The following is a 23,925-nucleotide window of genomic DNA, read 5'->3' on the forward strand; positions in this document are numbered from 1 at the left end:
GGACACTTCCAGGGATGGGGAAACCCACAATTCCTCTGTTCCTTTTCCCTCTGTACCACGGGGGGAAATTCCCAATCCCCAGAGCTGCAGTGGGACACAAATCCCAAAGCAGCCGCCGCGGGTTGTGCTGTGCAGGGCCAAGACCATCAAGAACACGGTGTCGGTGAACCTGGAGCTGACAGCCGAGGAGTGGAAGAAGAAATACGAGAAGGAGAAGGACAAAAACAAGAGTTTGAAGAACGTCATCCAGCACCTGGAGCTGGAGCTGAACAGGTGGAGGAACGGTAGGTGCCAAAAAACTGGGGAGCTGGATGTGTCTGTGCTGAAAGCTTGCCCTAAAATCACGGTTTTTAATTAATTGTGTCTGATCACCAAGTCCAAACTCACGGCATCACTCACGCTTGGTAATGATAATGAAAGGGGAAGGAGCAAAAGCCAGGCAGAGCAGCAGCCACCTGTAGGAGAAAACAGTGAAAATGCCAGAATTGGGGAGTTCAGGGTAGGGAACACGGGAGGCATCGCTGATTTTAATACTGAATTTTAATAATTTTAAATTTAAAAGTTATTTAAATTAATAATAATTTTATAATTGATAACAAATTTATAAATAGAAATTATATTTATATCATTTTATAAATATTTTATACATGTATATAGGTATATATATTTAATATATTAAATATTTATACATTTATAATGTATTTATAATTATTTATATAAAATAATAATATTATGATAATAATAATTATTAGCAATAATAACAAAATATTGTTGATGATATTATTGTTAATGATGTTAACAGTAATACTTTAATTCATAGTTAATAATAGTAATTAAAAAAAGGGAAAAATGTCATTTATTTGGGGTTTTTTAAAAAAATAACTCCGCTCCTCAGGCACGAGGATCCTTTTGCTTTAAGGGAATCGGACCTTGGGTTTGGGGATGTTTGTTATAATTGGATTTCACATTAGAATAATTAGTCCTCTAGTGCCATGACAGGGAGTGGCATCTGCTGGGAAGAATCACCCTTTGCCTGCTGCTGTGGCTTGTCAATGAAATTTTTGTTGGGAACGGCCAACTTGCTGATGAGGAACGTGGGGAGTTGCTGTTCCGAGCAGGTTGTGACATCAGCTCTAGGGTGGTACAGGAGGCAGAACGTGGATACACGCAAATGCAAGGCTTTTTCTTGAATAAGCCTGAGTTAAATTTTTAAAAAATGGATTTAATTTGGAATGCTGGCGAATAATTTAAGCAAACCAGCCTTAGTTTGAATTGTTTATTTCACATTTTAAACATCAACCCCCAACCTCCAAACCAACTAAAAAAATCCAATCCAAGCCCATTTTAATTTTTTTTTTAAAGCCCGGATGGATCCTTTTTGTTTAAAATCTCCTCACCCCCTCCCTCAGTGCTGCTTTTCCATCAGTGTTACCCAGCAAGGCATTCAAAAGATTATTGATTTCCTGTCTGACCTTGTGCAATCCCATCCTCTGGAAGGATGGAGGTTTCTGACAAAGGGAGCTGTCACAGCAATCACGTCTTGGATAATATTCCAGGAATGAGGGATTTATTCTGCAGAAGAAGAGGGAAGCAGGAGATGGCTGAGCTCGGGTCTCACTGAGCATTTCAGCTCCCAGGTGCCCGATTTTTCTGTGTTTTCTCACCCAATGAATGAGAAATTAAAAATTCCTTTTGGGAAGCTGCTGATGGGATTCCCCACAGCCTGAGGAGCAATTTTTGTGTGAATTCTAACCAAACCCACCTTTCCTTCTCTGCTCCGGTGAAACCCAGCAGCGTAAAAATCAATTCACATTTCCCTCGTGAATAATATAAAACGCCATCAGGCCTTCAGAAATAGGGCAGAAAATATTTTGGAGTGAAGTGCCTTGGTAGAGGTGATGCGGCTTGATTTCAAATTCCACTTTTTCACGCTTTAAGCTGGGGGAAAAGAAAATAAAACCCTCTGCGTAGTTGGTTGTGCTTTTTCTCGCCCTTTTTGTTTGGCTTTGGGGTTTGATAGATTGGTCCTGCTGACCCGTTCCCCTGCCAATGAGGTAAATTGGCAAGAGGAACGGCTGGTAAAGCTTTCAGGAGCTCAAATTTTGGAGTTTTTCCTAGAAAAAGGAAAAAAAACTTGTAAACTTCCCACCCCCTGAGCAACCTGTGCAGCATCCGGGGGCTCCCAGAGCTTTTCCCCAGCCCTTTTTAGGGTGGGTTTAATTTCTGTCAGCTCACCCACCCCCCCTCATCCCTGAGGCTGTGATTGTAACCCAGAGCTGCTCCTGAAGGAAATATTCCACAGGGACGGGGATTTTGTAGGAAATGTGTCTGCAGTGCACAGGCAACCTCTGGAAGTTGGTGTTTGTGCTGGAATCCGCAAGGCAAAAGTTGAATGTTGTTTCAAACATGGGTGTGCTGGGGCTCTCCTGCTCCATCCTGGAGCTGGAAATCCTTGGAGGAAGAGATATTTCAATTCCAGCAGATTTTCGGTTGGAATCTGGGGGGTTTCCCTCCTTTTTTACTACTCTGTTAATCCATGGAGCCAATCCTGATTATCAAGGGAGTAAAAGCAGAGCTGGGAGTTCTGTGCTTTTGCTGCTGGTTTTTCTGGGATCACTGAGGTTGGAAAAGACCTCCAAGGTCCCCTGAAGTTTGCATTTTCATGGGATCATCACCCTCACAAGGACGACCACCTCCTTCCCACACCTTTTCCTGGTCATTTGTATCCCTGGAAGTGGAACAAAACCACAAAACCCTTTTTTTTTTTCATTTTGGCTCCCCTGACTCCCTCAGCGTCTGGGAATGACCATCCAGGGATTTGGGATTGTAGGATTTTATTGAGCTGTGTCCCTGCAGGAGAAGCCGTGCCCGAGGAGGAGCAGATCAGTGCCAAGGACCAGAAGAACCTGGAGCCTTGTGATAACACCCCAATAATTGATAACATCACCCCCGTGGTGGCCAGCATCTCCACGGAGGAGAAGCAGAAATACGACGAGGAGATCGCCAGCCTCTACCGGCAGCTGGATGATAAGGTGGGAATGGTCCTCTCCAGGTGGAAATCCAAAATTATTGCCAAGATCGGTGGGGTTTTTCCCCCTCAATTCCTCAACTGTGAACTGGGAAATGTTGGGAAATCGCAAATAGTGCATGAAAGCAGCTCTCCACCCCCGTTTCCCTGAGCAGGCAGTGTTTGGGAGCACTCTCCAGGAAATCGCAGCCAGGTTTTCTGTTCGTTTTTACTTCAGCCTTTTCCCTTTCCTTCAGTGATTTGTGTAAAATACCTCAACAAACTGTAAAAAGAAAAAAGAAAAAAGGGTGACTGTCCTCAATAATCCCAGCTATTAAAATTTTAAGGAAAACAAATCCCCATCCCCTTTTTGTTCGTGTGGCTGGAGCTTGCAGACACGGCCCAAAGTGCAGCTGGCTCGTTCATTTCTTTCTCTGCACATCAGTGGCATCACTTAAAGCTCTCAGCAATTCTCTTCTCCAGCCATTAAGAGCTTTGGCTTGTGGGAAGATGAAAAGGAAAAAAAAACAAAAAAAAAAACAGAAAAAGCCATTCAGCACCGTGGATGAGAGCAGCAAAAAAAGCTGCCTAGGAAAAAAAAAAAAACGGGCAGCTCCCATCAGGAATCAATATTCACTTTCAAAATTCAGATGTAATTAGCAGGAAAATAGCAGGAAAAAAAAAAAAAAAAAGCCCAGTGTGTCCTTGCCTGTTAATATCAAGGTTTGGCTGTTTGTGGACACGGAATTATTGTGTTTAAATCTTAATTTGGGTCTCCCTGCACAGTCTGGTTGTTCAGCAGTGTTGGTGGCACTGGAAAGAGCAATTTTCTGGAAGAAATGACAGTTTTTTCTCTGATTGCACCCCCAGCAGCAGGAATCTCCAGCTTTTACATATTGATCAGGAAAAGGAAAAAAAAACAAAAATTCAGTCATTTTTTCACTTTCTTCATCAAAAGCAGCAAAGGCCAATAAATTATTCTGGAGGGAAGTGGCAGCAGGTTTGAATTTTTCCCTGGAAAACATGGGAAACATAGTATGGCACAGGACTTTAGGAAATGAGGACATTTGATATTCATTTCAATGTAGAAAGAAGATATTTGATCCCAAACCCAAAATATCACCATTTACACCAGTGCTGCCAGCTTTTACTGCAGAGCACTGTGTATTTTTATTCATTTTATTCAAAGTATATTTATATATATTTATTTACGTGTATTTATTTTTCTCTCCCTTCATACCACTCGCAAAGTTTGCTGCATTATTCCCCCCCCCTTTTTTTTTTTTTCTAGAAAGGGGGGAGGGAATAAAAAGTGATCAAATGAGAGCTGTGAACAGAAATCAAAAAAATCTCCCCCCCCTGTTTCATTGCAGGACGACGAAATCAACCAGCAGAGCCAGCTGGCTGAAAAATTAAAGCAGCAAATGTTGGATCAAGAGGAGGTAAGCAACTAAAATAAATAAACCAACCTAAAAAGAAAAACCTCTTAACATTTTTCTCCTGAGCCCCTTGTTTAATGATTCTGTCACAGCTCTTCATATTAGCTGGCTAAAATTCAAGTGGAAAAAAAGTGTCAGCTAGGTTTAACTTTGAAATTTCATAATATTCTCACTCAGCCTCGATAAAACTCCTCGAAATAACAATCCCTCCTGCTGGGAAGTGATGCTGGAGCTCCACGGGAGGAGTGGGGCCAGGATTTTTCCCTCCAAATGTGATTTTTTTTTTGATGTGTCTGTGCCCATTCAGGTATCCAGGCTCTGTGGACTGCAGGGAGTTAGAGATTTCCTGATATGAAATTAGTAATTATCAAAAAATTATCATAAAAACAACTTATGCTTGTGTCTGTTATTCATTACTCAGGGTTCACCTTATTTTATTTTGTTTTATTTTATGCCAAGATGAAGCTCCTCATTCTCTTGCCACCACTTGATTTGATTGCCCTGCACCGCACAGTGCTGCCTGTGCAAGACAGAATAATAAAATTACTATTATTATTAACTAATATCATTAAATATTATTAAAATAATAATGCAACATGATGATTATAATAGTAATAGTAATAATAGGAATAATGCATTTTATGCCTGCTAAACCCATTATTTCCTGATGTGTGTTATGAGTTTATTTGTGTCACCTCTCTTCTCTTCTCCCATCTTTTTTTGCATCCCTCTTCTCACCTGAGGCTGGTTTTTCCTCATGGTTGTGCCTTGATTTTGGGGTGATTTTCCCCATTTTCCCCATTTCTCCCATTTGGGAGCAGCTGACACAATCATTCCTCACCCCTGGAAGATAAATCAGGATTTCAGTGGCCCTTTTTCCCCCCCATTTTTTTTTTTTTTTGGCCAGTTCCTCACCCAGCTTTGCTAAATGACAAAATCTCTGCAGCTGATGCTGTTCAGAGCCTTTTCTCAGCTCTTGCCTGTGAGGGAGAAGGTGATGCTGTTATTACTCAAGGTGTTTTTCCCCACATCAGCTGTCCCTGCCCTCCCCTGGAGATGTGATGAGCTCACTGATCCACCAGCAGCTGCCTCGCTCAGCTCCCCCACCCCTAATTAACCAGCCCTTATTTCTGCTTGATTAAGCCAGCAGGTTAATTAGAAACCTGAGGCCTGCTGTAGATGAGGCTGATTTTTGAGGGGGAGGTTTTGGTACCTTCTCACCTCTGGCTGCTGCTCAAGGTGGGTGTTTTGGGGGATTCTGAATATCCCATCCCCACGCGGGACAGATCCACGAAGTGCTGCAGCCCTGGGTTTTCCCCTTTATTTGCAGATCATCTTTATAATGGTTTTTTTTGGTGGCTTTTTGCTCCGTTTTTCCACACAATATCAGCCAGCATCTCCTTGTTTATGCCGCAGGTGATGCACAACCGCCCCTCGAAGCCACACCGAGGTTCACACAGCGAAATTTCTTAAGTAAATGTAAATAATAGTTCCATCTGTGTTTAGCAGGGAGATAATTTGAAGCTATTTTGTTGTTTAAATATTTACATGCCATCTGGCTCTGGCAGTGCAATGGCTTTTTCCATAACGTGAGCGCACTTCTGAGGCTGCAGCATTAGCAGGGAGATAAATTTCCCTGTTTTCCCTTTACATCTGAATCCTCTCTGGGCACGTGCCAGCCTCCAGAGCTTGCCTGCCTGCTTTTCTATTTTCCACCAGCACTCTGAGCCAAAAAAAAAAAAAGAAAAAAAAAAAAGAAAGAGCCATTTCTTCTGGGACATTCTGCTTTTTGGGTGGTCTGCTTGAGAGGGGTGGGGTTTTTTTGTTGGTTTTTCTTTTGCTGGGGGTCTCACTCAGCTGCTTGGTGGGCAGACCAGGAGAAATCCACCCAAAACACTTCAGCGGGGAAGGTTTTATTCCAATATTACCCCAATATTTCTTGGGGAGGAGTGAATTCTGTGAATGAGCGTCCAAGCCTTTGCTGTTGGGATGGGCGCGAGGCCCTCTCAGATCTCCGGCTCCGGTTTTATCTGTTGTAATTCCCCGTTTGACGTTTTTTACGCCATGTCAAGCCCTGGTTTTGTTATTATTCCTGAAAGTGCAGTATTAGCAGTAAATGTTAGGTGTCACTTTTATTTATTTTCACATCGTCTCGCAGCTGAGGACACCACAGCTGAATTTTCAAGGCTTTACCCTCCTACTGAGCTTTGGTTCAAGGGCAAGGGCCAGGACTAAGCCAGCGACCTCCCACGATCACTGAAACCTCAAAATCACTGGAAGAGGAAATTTAATAAGTTTTCCAGCTTGGAAACACTCGCTAGATTGTGTGTGTGTGTGAAGTCAGTATTTTCTTCTGAGATTAAATATTTTCCCCTCAGCAAACAGGAGCAGCTGATCTGTCCTCAGCATCATCCTTCAGATGATAACTGGGAATAATCATCTTAGGTTTGCTTATCGAAATATTTCTGTAAAAGCCACGAGCTCCTTGAGGCTGCCTCAGAGAGTCTTTTTCCCTCAGCTCAGTTCAAAGCCCTGAGCCTCTGCTCAAACGTTTCACTTTGTGGCATTTTTTTGGGGGGCTGAGCTGCAGCGCTGGATTGAGGGCAGAAAAACGTCTTTGGAGCTCTGATGCTGTTTAAAATCAGTTTCTCTGCCTCAGCCTTGGGTCATAATAGGATTTGGCGAAGGTTTTTCTTCTTGTTGAAGTTCAGGGCTTCTTTTTTTTTTTCTTTTTGTCCTTCCTTCAAATGCTTTGTGCTGGAACTGGTGATGGTTCCAGGATTTGTCCCCTCCTGCACGCAGGATTTGCGCTCGCTCTTTTTCCCGCCTCTTTGCCCGTTTTTCTCCTTTTCATTATTATCTTTTGAAGGAGTTTTTGGGTCACTTAGCGTCCTTGTAGACATACAGAATGACACAATATCAAGTTTTCAGAAGTCTCTCGTTTATTATGGCCCCCATGCTGTCTTTTATACAGTTTTTACAAACCTCGTGGGCACCTTTGATTGGTTAACAGCTTTTTTTTTGCTCATTATTCTGCTGGTTAGTAAAAGGTATTTTACTCATCCATCAAATCTCTCTATCCTCGGACTGTTTACCTATTTTCTTTACTGATCCTCATGGGACAAATCCCTTGTTTTTATTACAGGCGCACTTATTTTTCACCCTCAGAATAGATTGTTGCGTTAAAGGAGCTTCTCGTTCTCGAAATAGCTTTATATGGCAGCTTGCAAATTGTTCGTAAGCTTATTGCAAATTCCTTGTTAGAATTTTTGAGAGTTCTTCACTTAGAAGAAATGAGAGGCCAGCTATGGCTCCCTCCACCACCTTAGTGCTGCTGTGGTATTTCTTCCCAGCTTTTGGCCTCCACGAGGAGGGATTACGAGAAGATCCAGGAGGAGCTGACCCGACTCCAGATCGAGAACGAGGCAGCCAAGGACGAGGTGAAGGAGGTGCTCCAAGCCCTGGAAGAGCTGGCTGTCAACTATGACCAGAAATCCCAGGAAGTGGAGGACAAAACCAGGACCAACGAGCAGCTGGCGGATGAGCTGGCACAGAAAAGTGTAAGAGCGACTCGTTCGCCCTGTTCCCTTTGCTCCCTAAACCTTCCCAAAAACCTGCTGGTGTCACCCTCTCTTCCCTGCCTTAATTAATGAAATTAAGGGAATTCAGAAGCGGCTCCGTGGAAGTTGGTGGCAGATTGTGGCTCTTGCAGCAAGGGACGGGATGTGAGAAGCGGCCATCCTGTGTTTTGGATATTTAAAACCTGTGTTTTGCCAAGAAAGCTGCGAAAATCTGCCTCGTGCAAATGGCAGCAGTTTGTGGTTTTCTGGACTCTGCGCTGTGGGATTTTACAGGGAGCCAGGGGATCTCAAGGAAGGAATCGGGAGAAAAAAAAAAAAAATTAATCGGCTTTTTCAGCTGATGTGTCCTGATCTTCAGGAAAAAAAGGAAAATCAAGATTGGTTTAGGAGCTTAAAGCATCCTTTTCCCTTAATTCATTACACCAACTTAAGGAGCCGTTGTTAACAGATCTGTTTCATTAAAGACTTTGTTATCTCCCCCAGTAAAACAGATTACCACGAAATCCATCGGAAAAAATTGAATTTTCCATCCCTCCCCACCTATTTCTCTGCGATTAACCTCCTTTGATGTATTATGCAAATCAGACTCTTAGCGGATTTGCTACATTTAATAGATCCAAAGTAGCCTTTGGTGGCAAGTGAGTTGTGAAAGTGGATTATGCCAAGGTGGAGCTGGATGTGTCACCGCATCGTGAGGAAAATACCCCGTGGAAACTGCCCAGCCTGCAGAGGGGAGGGTAATTCTTGTTTCTAAACCTTTCCAGAGTGCCCTGACAGCGACCCAGAGGGAGCTGGGCCAGCTGCAGGAGCTCAGCAACCACCAGAAGAAGAGAGCCACGGAAATCCTGAACCTGCTGCTGAAGGATCTGGGGGAGATCGGGGGAATCATCGGCACCAACGACGTGAAAACCGTGCGTGGGCTTTGTGCTTCCTTCCCCCAGCTCTTCCTGCAGGGAGAACACTCCAGCAAACCAGGGAATCCCAGAGAAGTTTGCCTTGGGAGGGACTTAAAGCTCTTCTGGTTCCAAATCCCCTGCCAGGAGCAGGGACACCTCCCACTGTCCCAGGCTGCTCCAAGCCCCAATGTCCAGCCTGGCCTTGGACACTGCCAGGGATCCAGGGGCAGCCACAGCAAATCTGGGAATTCCAGCCCAGCCAGGAATTCCTTCCCAATATCCCATCCATCCCTGTGGCAGTGGGAAGCCATTCCCTGTGTCCTGTCCCTGCAGCCCTTGTCCCCAGTCCCTCTCCAGCTCTCCTGGAGCCCCTCCAGGCCCTGAGCTCTCTCTGGAGCCTTCTCCTCTCCAGGGGAACATTCCCAGCTCTCCCAGCCTGGCTCCAGCCCTGGGAAGCATCAGTAGCTGTGGGAGATGTGGATCCAGCAGTCCTTCTCCCAGGACATCCTGTGTAAATCCCGGCTGAGCACACAGGAAGACTCTGCAGGGCTCCTTGTCTGGCTGGGAGAGGCTCCGTGTCTGGGCTCACAATTATTCCCAGCTCAGATTTTGGGGCCAGAGCCCATCTGGGAGTGACTGAACTGATTAATGGGGGGGGTCTGAATTCCCCCAAAACAACACACACGTGTCCCAACTCCTCCCTTAGCTGGTACGACTCAGAATTCCCAGAATAGGAAAATTTTGGCTTCTGAGGTGGCCATTTTTGGATCTGGAATTTGGTGCAAATTTTGGTCGGCTTTGAAGTTTGCCTCTGTGCGGCTCTTGGGGTTTGGGGGTACAGTAGAAGAGGTGACTGCTCACTTTGTCACATTTGCAGAAGAGCACAACGCTGATTTCAGAGGAAAATATTTGTGTGGTCACTGCTAAACGGCAGCGACGGAAGCTTCCCATGGCCTGCGAAATCTCCTTGGTGGTGTTAATGCCATCTCTGTCTATTTAAAACCACCGCAAAAATCGTGGTTAAAACTGCCTAAGTTCATTTTTGAGATGTTTCAAAATTCCCCGCAACACATTTTTGTTACTTTTAGTTCACTTTTTGTTGATGTCCTGCCAAGGCTCTCTTGGGCCAGCAGGAGCTGCAGCCTGTCCTGCTGCAGAGGACGCAGTCCCTGCTGTCCCCGTGCTGCTGCAGAGTCCAGCCTTTGGAGATGTCACAGCAGCCTCTGGTGGCCGCAGGAGCAGGGACTGGGAGAGGGAATCTTTGCAAATGGAGGCAGAGGCAGTTTGGTGCAAGTTTTTGTGGGAGCTGAGATGTCAGCACTCCAAGGGACAGCTGGCAGTGGAAATAAGGCCAGACTGAGGAGAATAGTTTCAGATTTGTCGGCAATCGGCGTCTTCTCCAAGTGTGTCTAATCTCAGAGCAGACTGCACATTTTGGAAGAAGCCTCATTTTTCAGGATTTTTGGGAGAAGGAGCAGCACATATTCCCTTCCCCTTGGCAGTGCTGGAAAAAAACGGGGAAGCTGATGAAGCTGAGCTGTGTTTTTTGCTCTGGGAGAACCTGCACAGCTCCTCAGTGGAATCTCCTGAGCTGGAGATCCACAGGATCATGGATCCAGTTCCTGGCCCTGCACAGACACCCCAAAATCCCATTCTGGGCATCCCTGGGAGTGTTGCCCAAAAACTGCCGGAGCTCTTAGGAATGTCACCAAGCCCTGGGGAGCCTGGGCAGTGCCTAGCACCCTCTGGGGGAAGAGCCTTTCCCTGAGATCCAGCCTAATACCTGGATGTGATATCCCCGTGAGATATCCCTTCACACAAATGTGACATATACAAGATAAACAAAAATAAAATATACAAGATAAATAAAAAGAACCCATGAACAGGACGAATAAAATATACAAGATAAAAGGACAAATCAACCCAATAATACAGTAAGTGCTCTTTGCTTTGTGAAAAGGTCCCAATTCTGATTTCTTTTGTCCTCCAAATATGAGTTTAAAGTTTTCAGAAACAATTCATACTCTTCGCCAGCCTCTCTTTCTAAAATGACCCCTGGCCCCTAAACCCACCCCAAACCCCAGAGCAGCGTGGTTCCCGGGAGAAGCTCTGGGGCAATCCCTGTGTGCAATCCCCGTGTGTTCAGCTGGCAGATGTGAACGGGGTGATCGAGGAGGAGTTCACCATGGCCAGGCTCTACATCAGCAAGATGAAGTCGGAGGTGAAGTCGCTGGTGAACAGGAGCAAGCAGCTGGAGAGCGCCCAGATGGACTCCAACAGGAAGATGAACGCCAGCGAGAGGGAGCTGGCGGCCTGCCAGCTCCTCATCTCCCAGGTGGGTCTGCTCCCGCCTTCCCAACCTTGTGGGAATGCGTCTTTTTAATTGAGGGGCAAAAAAATCCAGGCAGCGTCTTAGTTTTTTTATCCTCGGATTAGAATGTTTTAATTCCGTTTTGGGTGTTTTCGCTACAAACTGCGCCGTTTTCTTTCAACAACAAACTTCTTGTTGGCGAGAGCCGAACCATCAGGATGGCTGGGGAGAGCCCAGCTGAGCTTCTGCAGGTTGGAGATCCCAAAGCCACCACCTCAAGGCTGGTGTCCAGCTGCTTTTGGAAAGCTGCTGCTTGGTTTAACAGCGAGTCAGGAGGTGTTTAACACCATTCCAGGGATGTCTTGGGATTACTGCCTGAATTCCAAATTTATCTGCTAAGTGTGACCTCCAAAAGCACAGCCTGTTTTGACCACTTAACTCCCTCCCAGACATTCTGCTGAGCATTCTCCAAGTCATCACCTCCAGATGTGGAAATTCTTTCAGTTTTTCCTCCTTTATTGTGGGACAGTTTTCCCTGAATCCCTCCTCCCGCCTCACTGCTGTTCCTTGCCTTTAAAGCACGAAGCAAAGATCAAATCCCTGACAGACTACATGCAGAACATGGAGCAGAAGAGGAGACAGCTGGAGGAGTCCCAGGACTCCCTCAACGAGGAGCTGGCCAAGTTACGCGCCCAAGGTACGACTCTGGGTCTGGTGCTCCTCATTTCCATCTTGGAAGACTCAGTTTTCTCCTTCAATGATGTGAAAAATTATAAAAAACCCCCCACAGATCCTTTACCAAACAGCACTGATCAATCTCGCTAAATATTCTGTAAAAATCTGTGATTTAATAAGGATTTATCTAAATTTCAGTTGTCCCTCCGCAAAATCCCTGCCCCATTCCAAACAGACATGCACAAGTTGTGTTTTTCCCAGCTGACTTAATTTTTAAGGTTTGCTTGGTTTTCCCCTTCCAATTTAATGTGGAAAATGTGTCGGTATCAAAAGAATTTCTTGTAGCTTTGCTAAGCTCCTGGGTTATATAAATTTATAACCTTGCAGCCTTAAAATCATTCTGAATTTCTGCACGAGGGATTTTTCCCTCTCCGAGGTGGGGACAAAACTTGATATTTTAAAATTTTTTTTTATCATCTCCTGCATTGTTAGAGCAGAATCTTTATTGCACCTCCTGGAATAAATTAATTTTATTTGAAAATCTGACATTTAAATTTAAAATTAAAACTGTCTCCACCTCTAAACAGAAAAAATGCACGAAGTCAGCTTCAAGGACAAGGAGAAGGAGCACCTGACACGACTCCAGGATGCAGAGGAGATGAAGGTACAGTTTGGCACAGTGGAAAATTTTGAGGGAATTTCTTGGCGAGATTGTTCATTGGGGTGGAATTTTGCCTTCCTGCTCACGTGGCCAAAAATTACATTGATTCACCTCTGCGTTACACTAATTTTTTGCTGCTGGAGCTCTGCTGAAAGTCAATTTGCTCAGTGGCGAATGAGGTTGCTGGGGTTAATATAATTAAAGTGCTTATAAATTTGATTTTAAAAGAGGCCACTTCCCCCGAAGTTTGGCTGGAATTCTGATTATTTCCTGGAAATAATAATAAAAATATATAAACCTGTTTTTTGGTATTTTTCCTTTGGAATGCCGAGAAATGTTTGCAATCGTGAGTTGTTCGCATGGGGCTGCAAATTGCAGACAAGGAAAAATACAGTTTTACAAGGAGAGTGATAGAAGTTTGCCAGCTGCAGAACTTTTCTCTCCATTTATAAAAATTTTAAGTGATTAAAGCAGTTGTAAAGTGATTAAAGCAGTTGTGATTAAAGTGGTTGTACCTTGCAGTTCCAAGGAAGAATATTTTGTTAACAATCTAAAGAGAGAAATCGAGTTTTTCTTGCTGCTCAAGGGGTATTTACTCCTAGAATTTAAATTTAAATAACAATTTCAGCAGCAGGGCTGTGGATAAACAATTCTCAAGAGGTTTGGGGTTTTATTTCTGTCACAGGTAGAGCTGCACAAGTATTTCCTGGGTGAATAAACAGGGCAAACAAGAGAGGATTGCTGTAAAATCAGTGTCATTGGTGGCCAAGCCCTGCGTTTTCACGTGCTGCTTTTTGCAAGAAAACGCGTCAAAATTGTTGTACATCTGTCGCTAAAATTGGAGTTAAACTCTTGGATGAGCAGGCAGAGAGTTTTGTGATTCCGGAAGGAAAAGGCCAGGCAGATCCCTGAACGGATTTGGTAGTTTTCCCCTCAAATCTAGAAGTTGCTGTGTGTCCCTGGACGGTTCTGATTCCCGGCTCTGGTGTTTGCAGAAGGCTCTGGAGCAGCAGATGGAGACTCACAGGGAAGCCCACCAGAAGCAGCTGTCCAGGCTGAGGGATGAAATCGAAGAGAAGCAGAAAATCATCGATGAAATCAGGGAGTGAGTTCACCCTTCTCCATCCTTTCCTCCGTCCTGGCGTGGTTTGGCGTTGGTTTGGTGAGGTTTGATTGATGTTTCTTTGCGAGTTCTGTCCTTACACGCAGCAGCCAAGCCTGTAATTATTTTGCGGGGTGGATTACAGTGCCTAATTCTTTATTGGGGAGCTTTAACAAGGCCATAAAATTAGAGAGTTTATAAAAGGAAAAAGGGGTAATGTGGCACCTGCAGGTCAGTAGGTGAGAGGAGCTTGGAGGAGAGCGGGTTTTTAAAGGACCATGGAATTATTTGGGTTGGAAAATGCCTTTGAGGTCATTGAGTTCGGCCACCACTGAACCCAAGAAGATTCTGGGATTGTCTCACAGCAGCCAGTCCTTCTGAGAATCTGGGTGACTCCAACAGCTCCCATTTTCACACATTTTTATGTTTGTTTTTTTTTTTCTCACACACCAACGTGAGTCTGTTATGTTTTGCTCCGGTATTCTTCTTTTTCTAAAATCTAGGCAACCTTTTACCGTATTTACTGTGTGGCCAAAGCTTAATTGTAGGGAAATGAGGAAGCAAGGCAGAAAGATGCCACCAACAGTTTGTGTCCTCCTTTAAGGCAAACGAAACCAATCGCTGAATTTAGCTCTCCAATACTTCAAAATTATGTGCTTCAGGTTCTTTGTGCTTCATTTCTTCCAGATTTTTTCAGCAGAGAGTTACAGCTTCACTTTTTCTCTGCCCAATCCCGTTTTTTTTCACGGTGATTCACCCTCCTTTCCTCCTGGGGTTCAGGCTGAGCTGTGCTGACTTTTCCTTTCCCATTTCCAGCATGAACCAGAAGCTGCAGCTGGAACAGGAGAAGCTGAGTGCTGATTATGATAAATTAAAAATTGAGGACCAGGAAAGAGAAATGAAGCTGGAAAAGCTCATGTAAGTGCAGAGTTTCCTCACTTGGTACCCCTGAACCTCTTCACGTGCCCACGGAAAATGTTCTAGGGAGATTTGTGTTGGAATATTCACATTTCAGTAGCAAAGCCGGCAGGAACTGCTAATAAATAATTACCAATTACTCTCTACTTTTATACCACAGGCTTTTCAATAGTGGCTTTGATAATTGCCAAGAAGAGTTTATTGGAGCTCTGATTTTTTAAAATATCCCAGCAAGTGTTAAATCTCTCATTCCTTAATGAGAATCAAGCATGATTTCAAGCATGAACGAAGTTGGGAAGTTTTTGGTGGGGTTTTGTTGTTTTTTTGGGGGGGAGTTTTAAATCAGAAGTCTCAGTAAAAACCTTTCCTGGAAATGAGAGAGGAAAACCCCATGTGTGGACACGAAGATGGAGAGGGTGACTCAGCCCTTCCACGTGATAGAATTGGATATTTGGGGCAGTCAAAAGCACAATTAGAGATGTACAATTTGCTGCCTCCTGCAGAGGTGCTGCTGCAGGTTGGTTGATTCTCCTCTGTGAATTCTGATTGATTTGTGTTCCATGTTGTGATCTTCCCAGACTCCTTAATGATAAAAGGGAACAAGCAAGAGAAGACCTTAAAGGGCTGGAGGAAACAGTGGTAGGTGTTAATTACACTTTAAATACACTTTATTTCCCCCTCTATCTGTATTCCCTGGTGAGATATATTTTAATTTTTCAGTAAACAGCTTTGAACTACCTAAATTAGAATTTTAAAGGGGGATTTTTACCATTTTTGGAGAAACTGTTCTCTTCAGTGTGGTTTTGGGGCTGGATGGGGTTTATTTTGTGGCATTGAGAGTGGGCCAATGTGATTCCCAGAGGGAGAATCCAGAGTTCTTTTCTCCTGTTTCCAACTCAAATCCAAGGAGAAAATTTACACCAAAGCATCTACTATATCCTAGTAATTTGTGCTTTTTAAAAAAATATTGTTTTGTTATTTTTTATTCCAGGCAAGGGAGCTTCAGACTCTTCACAATCTGCGCAAACTGTTTGTCCAGGATCTTACCACCCGTGTTAAAAAAGTAAAACTCTGCTCTTTTAAATCCAAATCTTCTCCTTTTCTTGCGGAATTCTTGTGATTTGCTGGAAGCCTTTAATGCATGCAGTCATAAAATGGGATAATGTCTTTTTTAGAAGCAGTGAGAAACAAGATTAAAACTGTTCTGATGTTTATCAGCTTTTATTTGGTCCTAATTTGAGAAGGAAAATGTTGGTGGTTGAGGCAAATGAACTTTTCCAGTGCAGTTCAGCTACAAAATTCTCAAAGATGAATTAGAATAATCAGAAATTATTTAATGTAACCTGACTTTCCTATTCAGGATTCCCCCATAATTGTTCAGTAAAAATAGCTGGGTTGTTTTTTTTTATGTAAGGGGAAATGTGCTTCCTAAATGCCAAACAAAGGGTTAAAAAAAATTCTTTTAAATTTGGGGCTCTGTAAGACTTTTCTGCCTTTGGGGAGCTCAGATTTGCCGAAGAGCTGAGCCTCCCCTCGAGTCTGTGCCTGGCTTTGCTGAGTGCTGCAGTTCTGTGTGCAGAGTGTTGAGCTGGACAGTGATGATGGAGGTGGAAGCGCTGCGCAGAAGCAGAAAATTTCCTTTCTTGAGAACAACCTGGAACAACTTACAAAGGTTCACAAACAGGTAAAGGCTCCCTTCCCCTCCCTTCCCCTCCCTCCCTCCATCCAAAAATGCACTTTTTCAATATTTACAAGGGTAATTTGTGCTGTCTGAGGAAAAGGTACCCACAAAACTCCTTGGCATTAAGAGTTAGAGCTGCTCTTCCCACTCCCTGTACTTTAGGAATGTGGTAAATAAGAATTTTTTTTTTTTCTGTGAAAATAGATTTGTTTTGGCACTAGGAAATAGATAAAAATGGCTGTTTTCTGGATGGGTTGTGCATCCCCAGTTTGATTCCTCTGGAGCTGCTCAGAGACACCTTGGAGTGGATTCAACCAGCAGAGATTTCAAGGAAAACGATGGAATTGGGGTTTTCTGTGCAGCTGAAGGGCTGGTACCTCCCTGGGGTGCTGAGGTTGGTCATTTCCGGCCTTGTCCGAGTCCTCCCTCCTTCATGGAATTCCAGTTTCCTACAATCTCAGATTTGGAATTAAAGCCCATCCAGTCCCACCCCTGCCACGGGCAGAGACACCTTCCACCATCCCAGGCTGCTCCAAGCCCTGTCCAACCTGGCCTGGGACACTTCCAAGCATCCAGGGGCAGCCACATCTTCTCTATCTCCTCAGATTTTAGGGAGAAATTCTTCCCTGTGCCAGGGCCTCCCCACCCTCACAGGGAAGAATTTCTCCCTAAAATCTCCCCTCCCAGTACGGTGGAGCTGCGTCCCACTCTTCAGGCACACGACGCAAACCACGGAATCTGTTTTGTTTTATTTTTTGAGCGGTGGTGTAACACTGTGCACTGCGCTCTCCTGAAGCTGTATGAGTGACCCACGCTCCCAGATTTGCTGGAATTATTCCTGTGGAAGTGCCAAAAGAGCAGGAAGTGCTGGACTGTGACAAGTGTCCGCTAAGGTTTGGGGGTTTGAGATTCCCAGGGAACAGATGGTTTCAAGACCTACTTTCTAAATGTGGAAACTGGGACATGTTCAGAGTGGTTTTTCTTTTACCATTTTGCCTTTTTTTTTTCCTTTTTTTTTTTTTTTTTTTTGCACTCGTTTCATGCATCTGCTGGGTTTCAAGTACGGATTTTTATAGCTCTCATTAGCGTGTATTTACTCAAAAATCAACTTGGAATTCACATCTTGTAGGAAACTTAGAGAGAAAAGTGACATTGGACTTGATACCATCCCGCCTGGATTTTGTATCATAACATCTTCACACCACAAGGGCTCAGCACTTGCAGAAAAAGCACATTGTGGCAGTGGGGGTTTTTTAGCTTGTTTGTGTTTTTCCTCCAGCACTAAGCCTGGCCCAGCAGGTTTCAAATGCTCTGATTGTTAAACAACGTGTGAACGTCAGGACACGCCGTTGCTTTGCTGTATTATTAATGTGGCTGTTAATCCACTTTTCGCTCCAGAAGAGGGGGAGTCACTCCTTTGGAGTAGATTCCTGTTGACTTCCAGCAGTGGTGTAATCTGTTCAGTAGAAATTGTGCCGGATTTTCTGCCCGTTGGCATCAGTTTTGGGTTTATTAAAAATCAATCCTCTCTTGGCTGTCGCTGCACGGGAAGCCAGATGTGATTTGTATAATTGATAGACCTCGCTTAGGTTCATATTAAACTGAGGAGGTGCATGAATTCAAAGTTGCAAATGACCATTATATGAAATAGTTACAGGCCTAAAAGCGATTTCTTAGTGAAGTTCCCAGTTTTCCTACATGGTTGAGTAGGGAACACACAGGTGAACACATCAGAACCTCTGGAAGTGGCGAATTCGGGGTGATCCCTGGTGCTGGGACAGACATATCCAAGCATTATTATTTTAAAATCGGGAGGTTGATCAAGGATTTGCAAAATCCTGGAGAATTTCTGTGTTCTGAGGAAATGTAGAGTTTCTGCTGCAGTTTTGGAAGTGTAGAGAAGCAAATCTGGCTCTCAGGAGCTCTGCAGTGGCAGGGTTGGTCCTGGAGTCCTCATCTTTCAGGATCAGCTCTGTGGAATCTTGTGGAATGGAATAAACTATTTTTCTTTGATCTTTTTGGACAATTTAAATGAATATCACGCCTCAGCCAGACAAGTGAATTTTGCGAGTAAAATTGAGCTGGGACGATGCTCTCAGGCACAGGGTGGGATTGTTGGGGTGCCCTGTGTGGGGTAAGGAGCTGGACTTGATCCTTGTGGGTCCATTCCAGCTCAGAACATTCTAAATTTCTCTTTCACCTAGGATTTTTACATTAATTTTGGAATAAACCTGTTTAATTTTAGTACACGAGGTGTGGAGAGCAGGCAGTGGAGTTTTCTTTCTCCTCGTGAGGCGACTTTTCCCGCTATTTCCCTGAGGAGGATTTTTGCCGCTTTCTTTTGACCTTGTGGGATCATTCCAGCTCTGGACATTCTAAATTTCTCTTTAAACTAAGATTTTCACATTAATTTCTGGAAGAAACCTGTTTAAATTTAGTACCTGACATCTGGAGAGCAGGGTGGTGTTTCCTCCTTCCTTGTGGGACGGCTTTTCCCGCCATTTCTCCGAGGAGATTTTTGCCGCTTTCTTTTGACCTTGAGGGTTCATTCCAGCTCAGGACATTCTAAATTTCTCTTTAAACTAAGATTTTCACATTAATTTCTGGAAGAAACCTGTTTTATTTTAGTACATGACATATAGAGAGCATGGTGGCATTTCCTCTCTCCTCGTGAGGCGACTTCTCCCGCCATCTCTCTGAGGAGATTTTTACCCCTTGCTTTTGACCTTGTGGGTCCATTCCAGCTTAGGATATTTGAAATTTCTCTCTAACCTCTCTCTAAGCTTTTTAAATATTAATTTCTGGAAGAAATCTATTTAATTTTAATACATGAGGTGTGGAGAGCAACCGGTGGCATTTCCTCTCTCCTCGTGAGGCGACTTCTCCCGCCATCTCTCTGAGGAGATTTTTACCTCTTGTTTTTGACCTTGAGGGTTCATTCCAGCTCAGGACATTCTAAATTTCTCTTTAACCTAAGCTTTTCACATTAATTTCTGGAAGAAACCTATTTTATTTTAGTACCTGACATCTGGAGAGCAGGGTGGTGTTTCCTCCTTCCTTGTGGGACGGCTTTTCCCGCCATTTCTCTGAGGAGATTTTTGCCGCTTTCTTTTGACCTTGAGGGTTCATTCCAGCTCAGGACATTCTAAATTTCTCTTTAACCTAAGCTTTTCACATTAATTTCTGGAAGAAACCTATTTTATTTTAGTACCTGACATCTGGAGAGCAGGGTGGTGTTTCCTCCCTCCTTGTGGGACGGCTTTTCCCGCCATTTCTCTGAGGAGATTTTTGCCGCTTTCTTTTGACCTCCTTTCATTTCGAACCCCTTTCCCCGCAGCTGGTACGTGATAATGCAGATCTTCGTTGCGAGCTTCCTAAGCTGGAGAAACGCCTTCGAGCTACGGCAGAGAGAGTTAAGGCCCTGGAGAGTGCACTGAAGGAGGCCAAGGAAAACGCCATGCGCGACCGCAAGCGCTACCAGCAGGAGGTGGATCGCATTAAGGAGGCCGTGAGAGCCAAAAACATGGCCCGGAGAGCACACTCCGCCCAAATCGGTGAGGACATGGAGCTAAAAGGGCTGCCCACGTGCTCCAGGCTCCGGCTGGTCGCTGGGGGTTGAGTGCAGGGAGTCAAACGCGGGGGCTGCTTCTCCTCTGCTGCACAGGGATCTTCAAAGGCCTCACTTTTTTTTTGTGGAATCTGCCCCACCTCGAGTTTAAAGAGGGTCTGCCGTTGAACTGGGTAAATAAAGGGCATAATGGGTCTTGTGTGCCCTTCTAGTGACCTGAAAACTTGTCTCCTTAAATTAGTCGCTCACTTTCTTCCTCCTCCTCCCCCCACACGCTCGCTCTCTCTCTGCTTTTATTCTTTTCTTGCCTTTCTGGACCTTTTCCCTTCCTCTTTTTTTTTTCCTCCTGATTACTCCTCTATGCGATTTAATTCCAAAAAAAAAAATCTTCCTTTATAAATTCAGATATTGATATATCTCCGAGGCACAACGTAATCCGTGCACACAACGAAGGAATGGGGCAATTTCTGGAATGGTTTGTTGGGATTGCTGAAGGAGAATGGTTTAGATGGAGATGACAATATTGGGGTGTTCAGTCCCGAGGGAGAATCACACGCACAAAGTGTCACCTCCTGGATGCTTCCTCTTGTAGGGAGCCATCCAAGCTTCATCTTGACATCTTCTGGAACGGTGTAAATCGGACATAAAATCGAACACTGCCCCACCAAGTCACTTCCCTCTGTTGTTAGACAGTCCATGATCTTTGGAGATCCAATGCGTGGGAAGGTGGAAGGGCTCTGCCAGCAGGAAAATGGGTGTATTTGTTGTTGGCCAAGGCAGGAAGTACTGTGTTCTGCACAGCTGGATTAGGAACCACGCTGCCAAGCACAGCTCTGAGTCGGGAAACAACGGGGTTTCCCTTGGAGGAGAAGGGGAGGTGGAAAGCTAAAATGTGAAAGCTAAAATGTCTCGTTTGGTCCCTCGTTTCCCTCTGCAGCCAAGCCCATCCGCCCTGGTCACTACCCAGCGTCTTCTCCGACGGCCGTCCACGCCATCCGAGGGGGAGGGATGTCCAACTCCAGCTACTACCACAACACCAAATAAACGAGAGGTAAGGCCAGAGTAACTTACTCAACCTCTTCTCCCACTGATCACTCAGTTCCCTCAGATCTCATCTTGCTTTCAGGAGACCCACAGCAATTTTTTTTTTCTATTTTTAGTAGTTGTTTGCTGATAGTTACAGTACTCGTTAACTGAGTGCCTGTTAAGAGGCTTTGCCAGCTGCTGAGGAGAGGTTTTATTTTAATGACTTAGCACTTAAAAGTTTTGAAGGACTGCTCTGGTAAATCTGGACTGAAATGTACACATAGAGGTATGAAACTCATGTAGTAAAAACACAGTTCCAGAGGTTCCTTCTGCCAGCATCATCTGCTTTCTGTCCCGTGGATGTGTTTCCATGTTGGGATATTCCAGCCTGGGATAGGGCAGGAGCAGCTGTCAGTGGCAGCAAGAGACAGCTCCAAATTTGAGTGTCACCATTTGGCACACTTGGCACTCTTAGCTCTTCTCATGAAAAAAAAAAAAAAACAAACCAAAAAAACCCCAAACCAAAATATTTTACTTTAATTTCCAGGCCTTGAGGGTTTCTCCTAAGCAAAAGCTGAGTGGCATGTTTCCAGGAGACAGTTCCATGGACTCCATCCTCCCATTTCTTTCTTTAAATGCTCGTAATTGAAGAGATTTTACATCTGCATTATTTTAGATGATCACTTTATGCCACAGACATGCCAAGAGCCTGATGGCAGCGAGTGGCTGTGAAAAGCAGCCTGGGGACAGCAAACTTGTCCCTCCAAGTCTGGCTTTTTGCCCTCCTTGAGGATTAATTCTGTCTCACGACTCTCTTCATGGTCTGTGGTCTCCTCCAGGCATTCTTGGGTGTTTTGAGCATTTTTTTGGGGGGGGAATGTTTCATGTCAGGCTTGCATGCCAAGCATCCATCACGCCACACTCAAGCTGTTATTGTGCTGGGGGATTGTTCCTGCTCATTGTGTTTGCCATGAGCTTCCAGCAACAAATATTTCCTCTGTTGATAAATTAGGGCAAGGCTTTGCTGAGTGGTTTTGTCCATTCTGGTCTGAAATTGGCTTTTCCACCTCACGAGTCAGGTGCCTCTGCCCATCTGCTTCATTGCATTCCCAGCCCTGTGACCTGGCAAAGAGTGGGATACAGAGAGCCTTGTCAAAGATTTCTAAACATTTCTTGGAACAGCTACTCTGAGGGGGAAAAAAGCTTCCACCTGCCTCAAATCAATGCACCTTTAATTTACCAGCTGCAGGGAAGTGAAGAGTCACACTCAAACAGGCCACACGTGTCAAGTGAACAAGTGTAGATTAATAAAAGTTATTAATAAAATAACCCCACTCCAAACTAGTTGGGTTTGTAATAACAAGACAGCACTGTGGAAGTCAAGAAAAGGCAATCAGAAGGCGTAAAATAGATATTTCAAATGCTGAGGTTTAGATTTGAGGGCTGTGGAGATGAGCAGGTTGCAGAGGAGCACCAGGGAAAATGAGGCTGGAGGAAAAGAAGATGGAAGATCTCGGGAGAAACTGGATAAAGTTACAGACTTGGGGTTTCCGGAAAAAATCAGGAAAAATCTGAAAACCAAATGGCAGCCCTGCAGGTTGGAGTGAAGCCATTTCAACAGTGTGTTCTAGATTTTTTGCTCTCATCCAGAAATAAGTGTGGGAGGTGTAGTCCAGGAAGGCTGGAAAATGATTGGAGAAGGTCAATTCTCCTCAGTTTTGGTCCTTTGGTTAAGAATTTTATTGGTAAATTCCAACTTTTTGGCTGCCAAAATCAGGAATATCTGAGTAATCTGAATTCTGAGCTTGGACTGAAGCCGGGGAGTCTGAGTAAGGGTGTTAGTAAAGGTGCTACCAGTGCAGGAAAAACTTCCTCCAGATTATTTCCTGATTATGGTTGAGACATTCCCGTGCTCTGCAGAAAGTGCTTTGGAATGGTGCAGCTCTACCCAGCTGGAATTAGAACAAAACTTTCTTTTATAGTCATTTAACAGCAGAGAAGTAAAAACTGAGGTTCCTATTTCAGCATTTGCTGAGGAGAGATTTATCTTGTGTTCATTCATTATTCACCATAAAGATAAAAGACACTTAGTGCTGTTAGACTGCTCAGAGTTATGATTGATTAACCCAGCAGATGGGAGAGAAAGAAATGAGGGTTTTAATAAAATGTGCTTGTCTAATTCGCATATATAAAATTATAGAAGTATATATAAAATTATAAAGTATATTTTTATAGCATTATAATGATATTCTATAAAATATTTTATATATTTCTGTAAACACTTATTTTATATATCTGTGTATATATATCAGGAAAAGATCTCCGTCAGGAGACCGAGAACAGAAGGATTGGTTTGAGTTTGTATTTTTTCATCCTTTTGATTTATAATTTTCAAACTTTGCTGCTGTTACTTTCCCCCCTTATTCCATGAGATAAACACATGCCAGCTCTTCAGCACATCTGTCGCTGTAGGACACGAAAGAAAGATGAGAGACTCCAAATATTTCAGAAGGCAAAGAGCATAGAAAAGAGGGTTTTATTGTCTAATTCTTACTGCCTTTTATCAGGTATTCTGATGTAGACTTAACATGGCTGGTGAATAGGAATGACACCTCTCTAATCCCATTGGTTGAACAGCAAAACACCACCTGGAGAATGATTGTTTTCAGAAAGGAGAGTTGTTTGCCAAGATCGTTTTGAGAAGAAGCTTTTCTCGAGAAATTTTTTTCCTTGGGAAAAAGTTAGCAGCCTCCAGCAGGCTAAAATCTCTCAGAGCCAGAAATATCAGGCCCACACACATCCGATGAGCCAAGAGAAAAACCCCATTAAAGGAACAGAAAATTAAAGGGGGAAAAAGAAAAAAGTTAGACCTTTAGATGGTGTTTGGGTGAGATAATTTCAAGCTAGAGGTGACAGAGGGTGAATTCCATCAGGAGAATTGGCTCAGTTTGTGAGACCCAAATTCCGTCATTTTTTTAACGTGACTGCGGATTTCATCTTTTCGCTTGCTGCCCATCCCACCTGGGCGCTCTGCTCTCTAATCCCCCCAACTCCACTGAT

At 44.0% G+C, this 23,925-nt stretch overlaps 1 protein-coding gene across 2 annotated transcripts in view; it reads left to right on the top strand.

The window, feature by feature from the left end:
• Positions 1-23,925, top strand: part of KIF5C (kinesin family member 5C) — a 73,903-nt gene that overhangs the window by 45,960 nt on the left and 4,018 nt on the right. For both annotated transcript variants that reach the window (XM_066190435.1, XM_066190436.1), the window contains exons 11-25: positions 136-284; positions 2,857-3,032; positions 4,381-4,449; positions 7,800-8,006; positions 8,792-8,938; positions 11,070-11,258; positions 11,814-11,931; positions 12,497-12,573; positions 13,566-13,675; positions 14,489-14,590; positions 15,169-15,229; positions 15,582-15,653; positions 16,170-16,274; positions 19,609-19,825; positions 20,777-20,890. In XM_066190435.1, coding sequence (XP_066046532.1) covers positions 136-284; positions 2,857-3,032; positions 4,381-4,449; positions 7,800-8,006; positions 8,792-8,938; positions 11,070-11,258; positions 11,814-11,931; positions 12,497-12,573; positions 13,566-13,675; positions 14,489-14,590; positions 15,169-15,229; positions 15,582-15,653; positions 16,170-16,274; positions 19,609-19,825; positions 20,777-20,883 — 1,906 coding nt within the window. In that variant the 3' untranslated portion in view covers positions 20,884-20,890. The remainder of the gene's footprint in view (positions 1-135; positions 285-2,856; positions 3,033-4,380; positions 4,450-7,799; positions 8,007-8,791; positions 8,939-11,069; positions 11,259-11,813; positions 11,932-12,496; positions 12,574-13,565; positions 13,676-14,488; positions 14,591-15,168; positions 15,230-15,581; positions 15,654-16,169; positions 16,275-19,608; positions 19,826-20,776; positions 20,891-23,925) is intronic.

Source organism: Chamaea fasciata, unplaced genomic scaffold (genome assembly GCF_029207755.1).
Source record: "Chamaea fasciata isolate MVZ Bird 193981 ecotype frontalis unplaced genomic scaffold, bChaFas1.0.hap1 SCAF_8, whole genome shotgun sequence".
Lineage (NCBI taxonomy): Eukaryota > Metazoa > Chordata > Aves > Passeriformes > Sylviidae > Chamaea > Chamaea fasciata.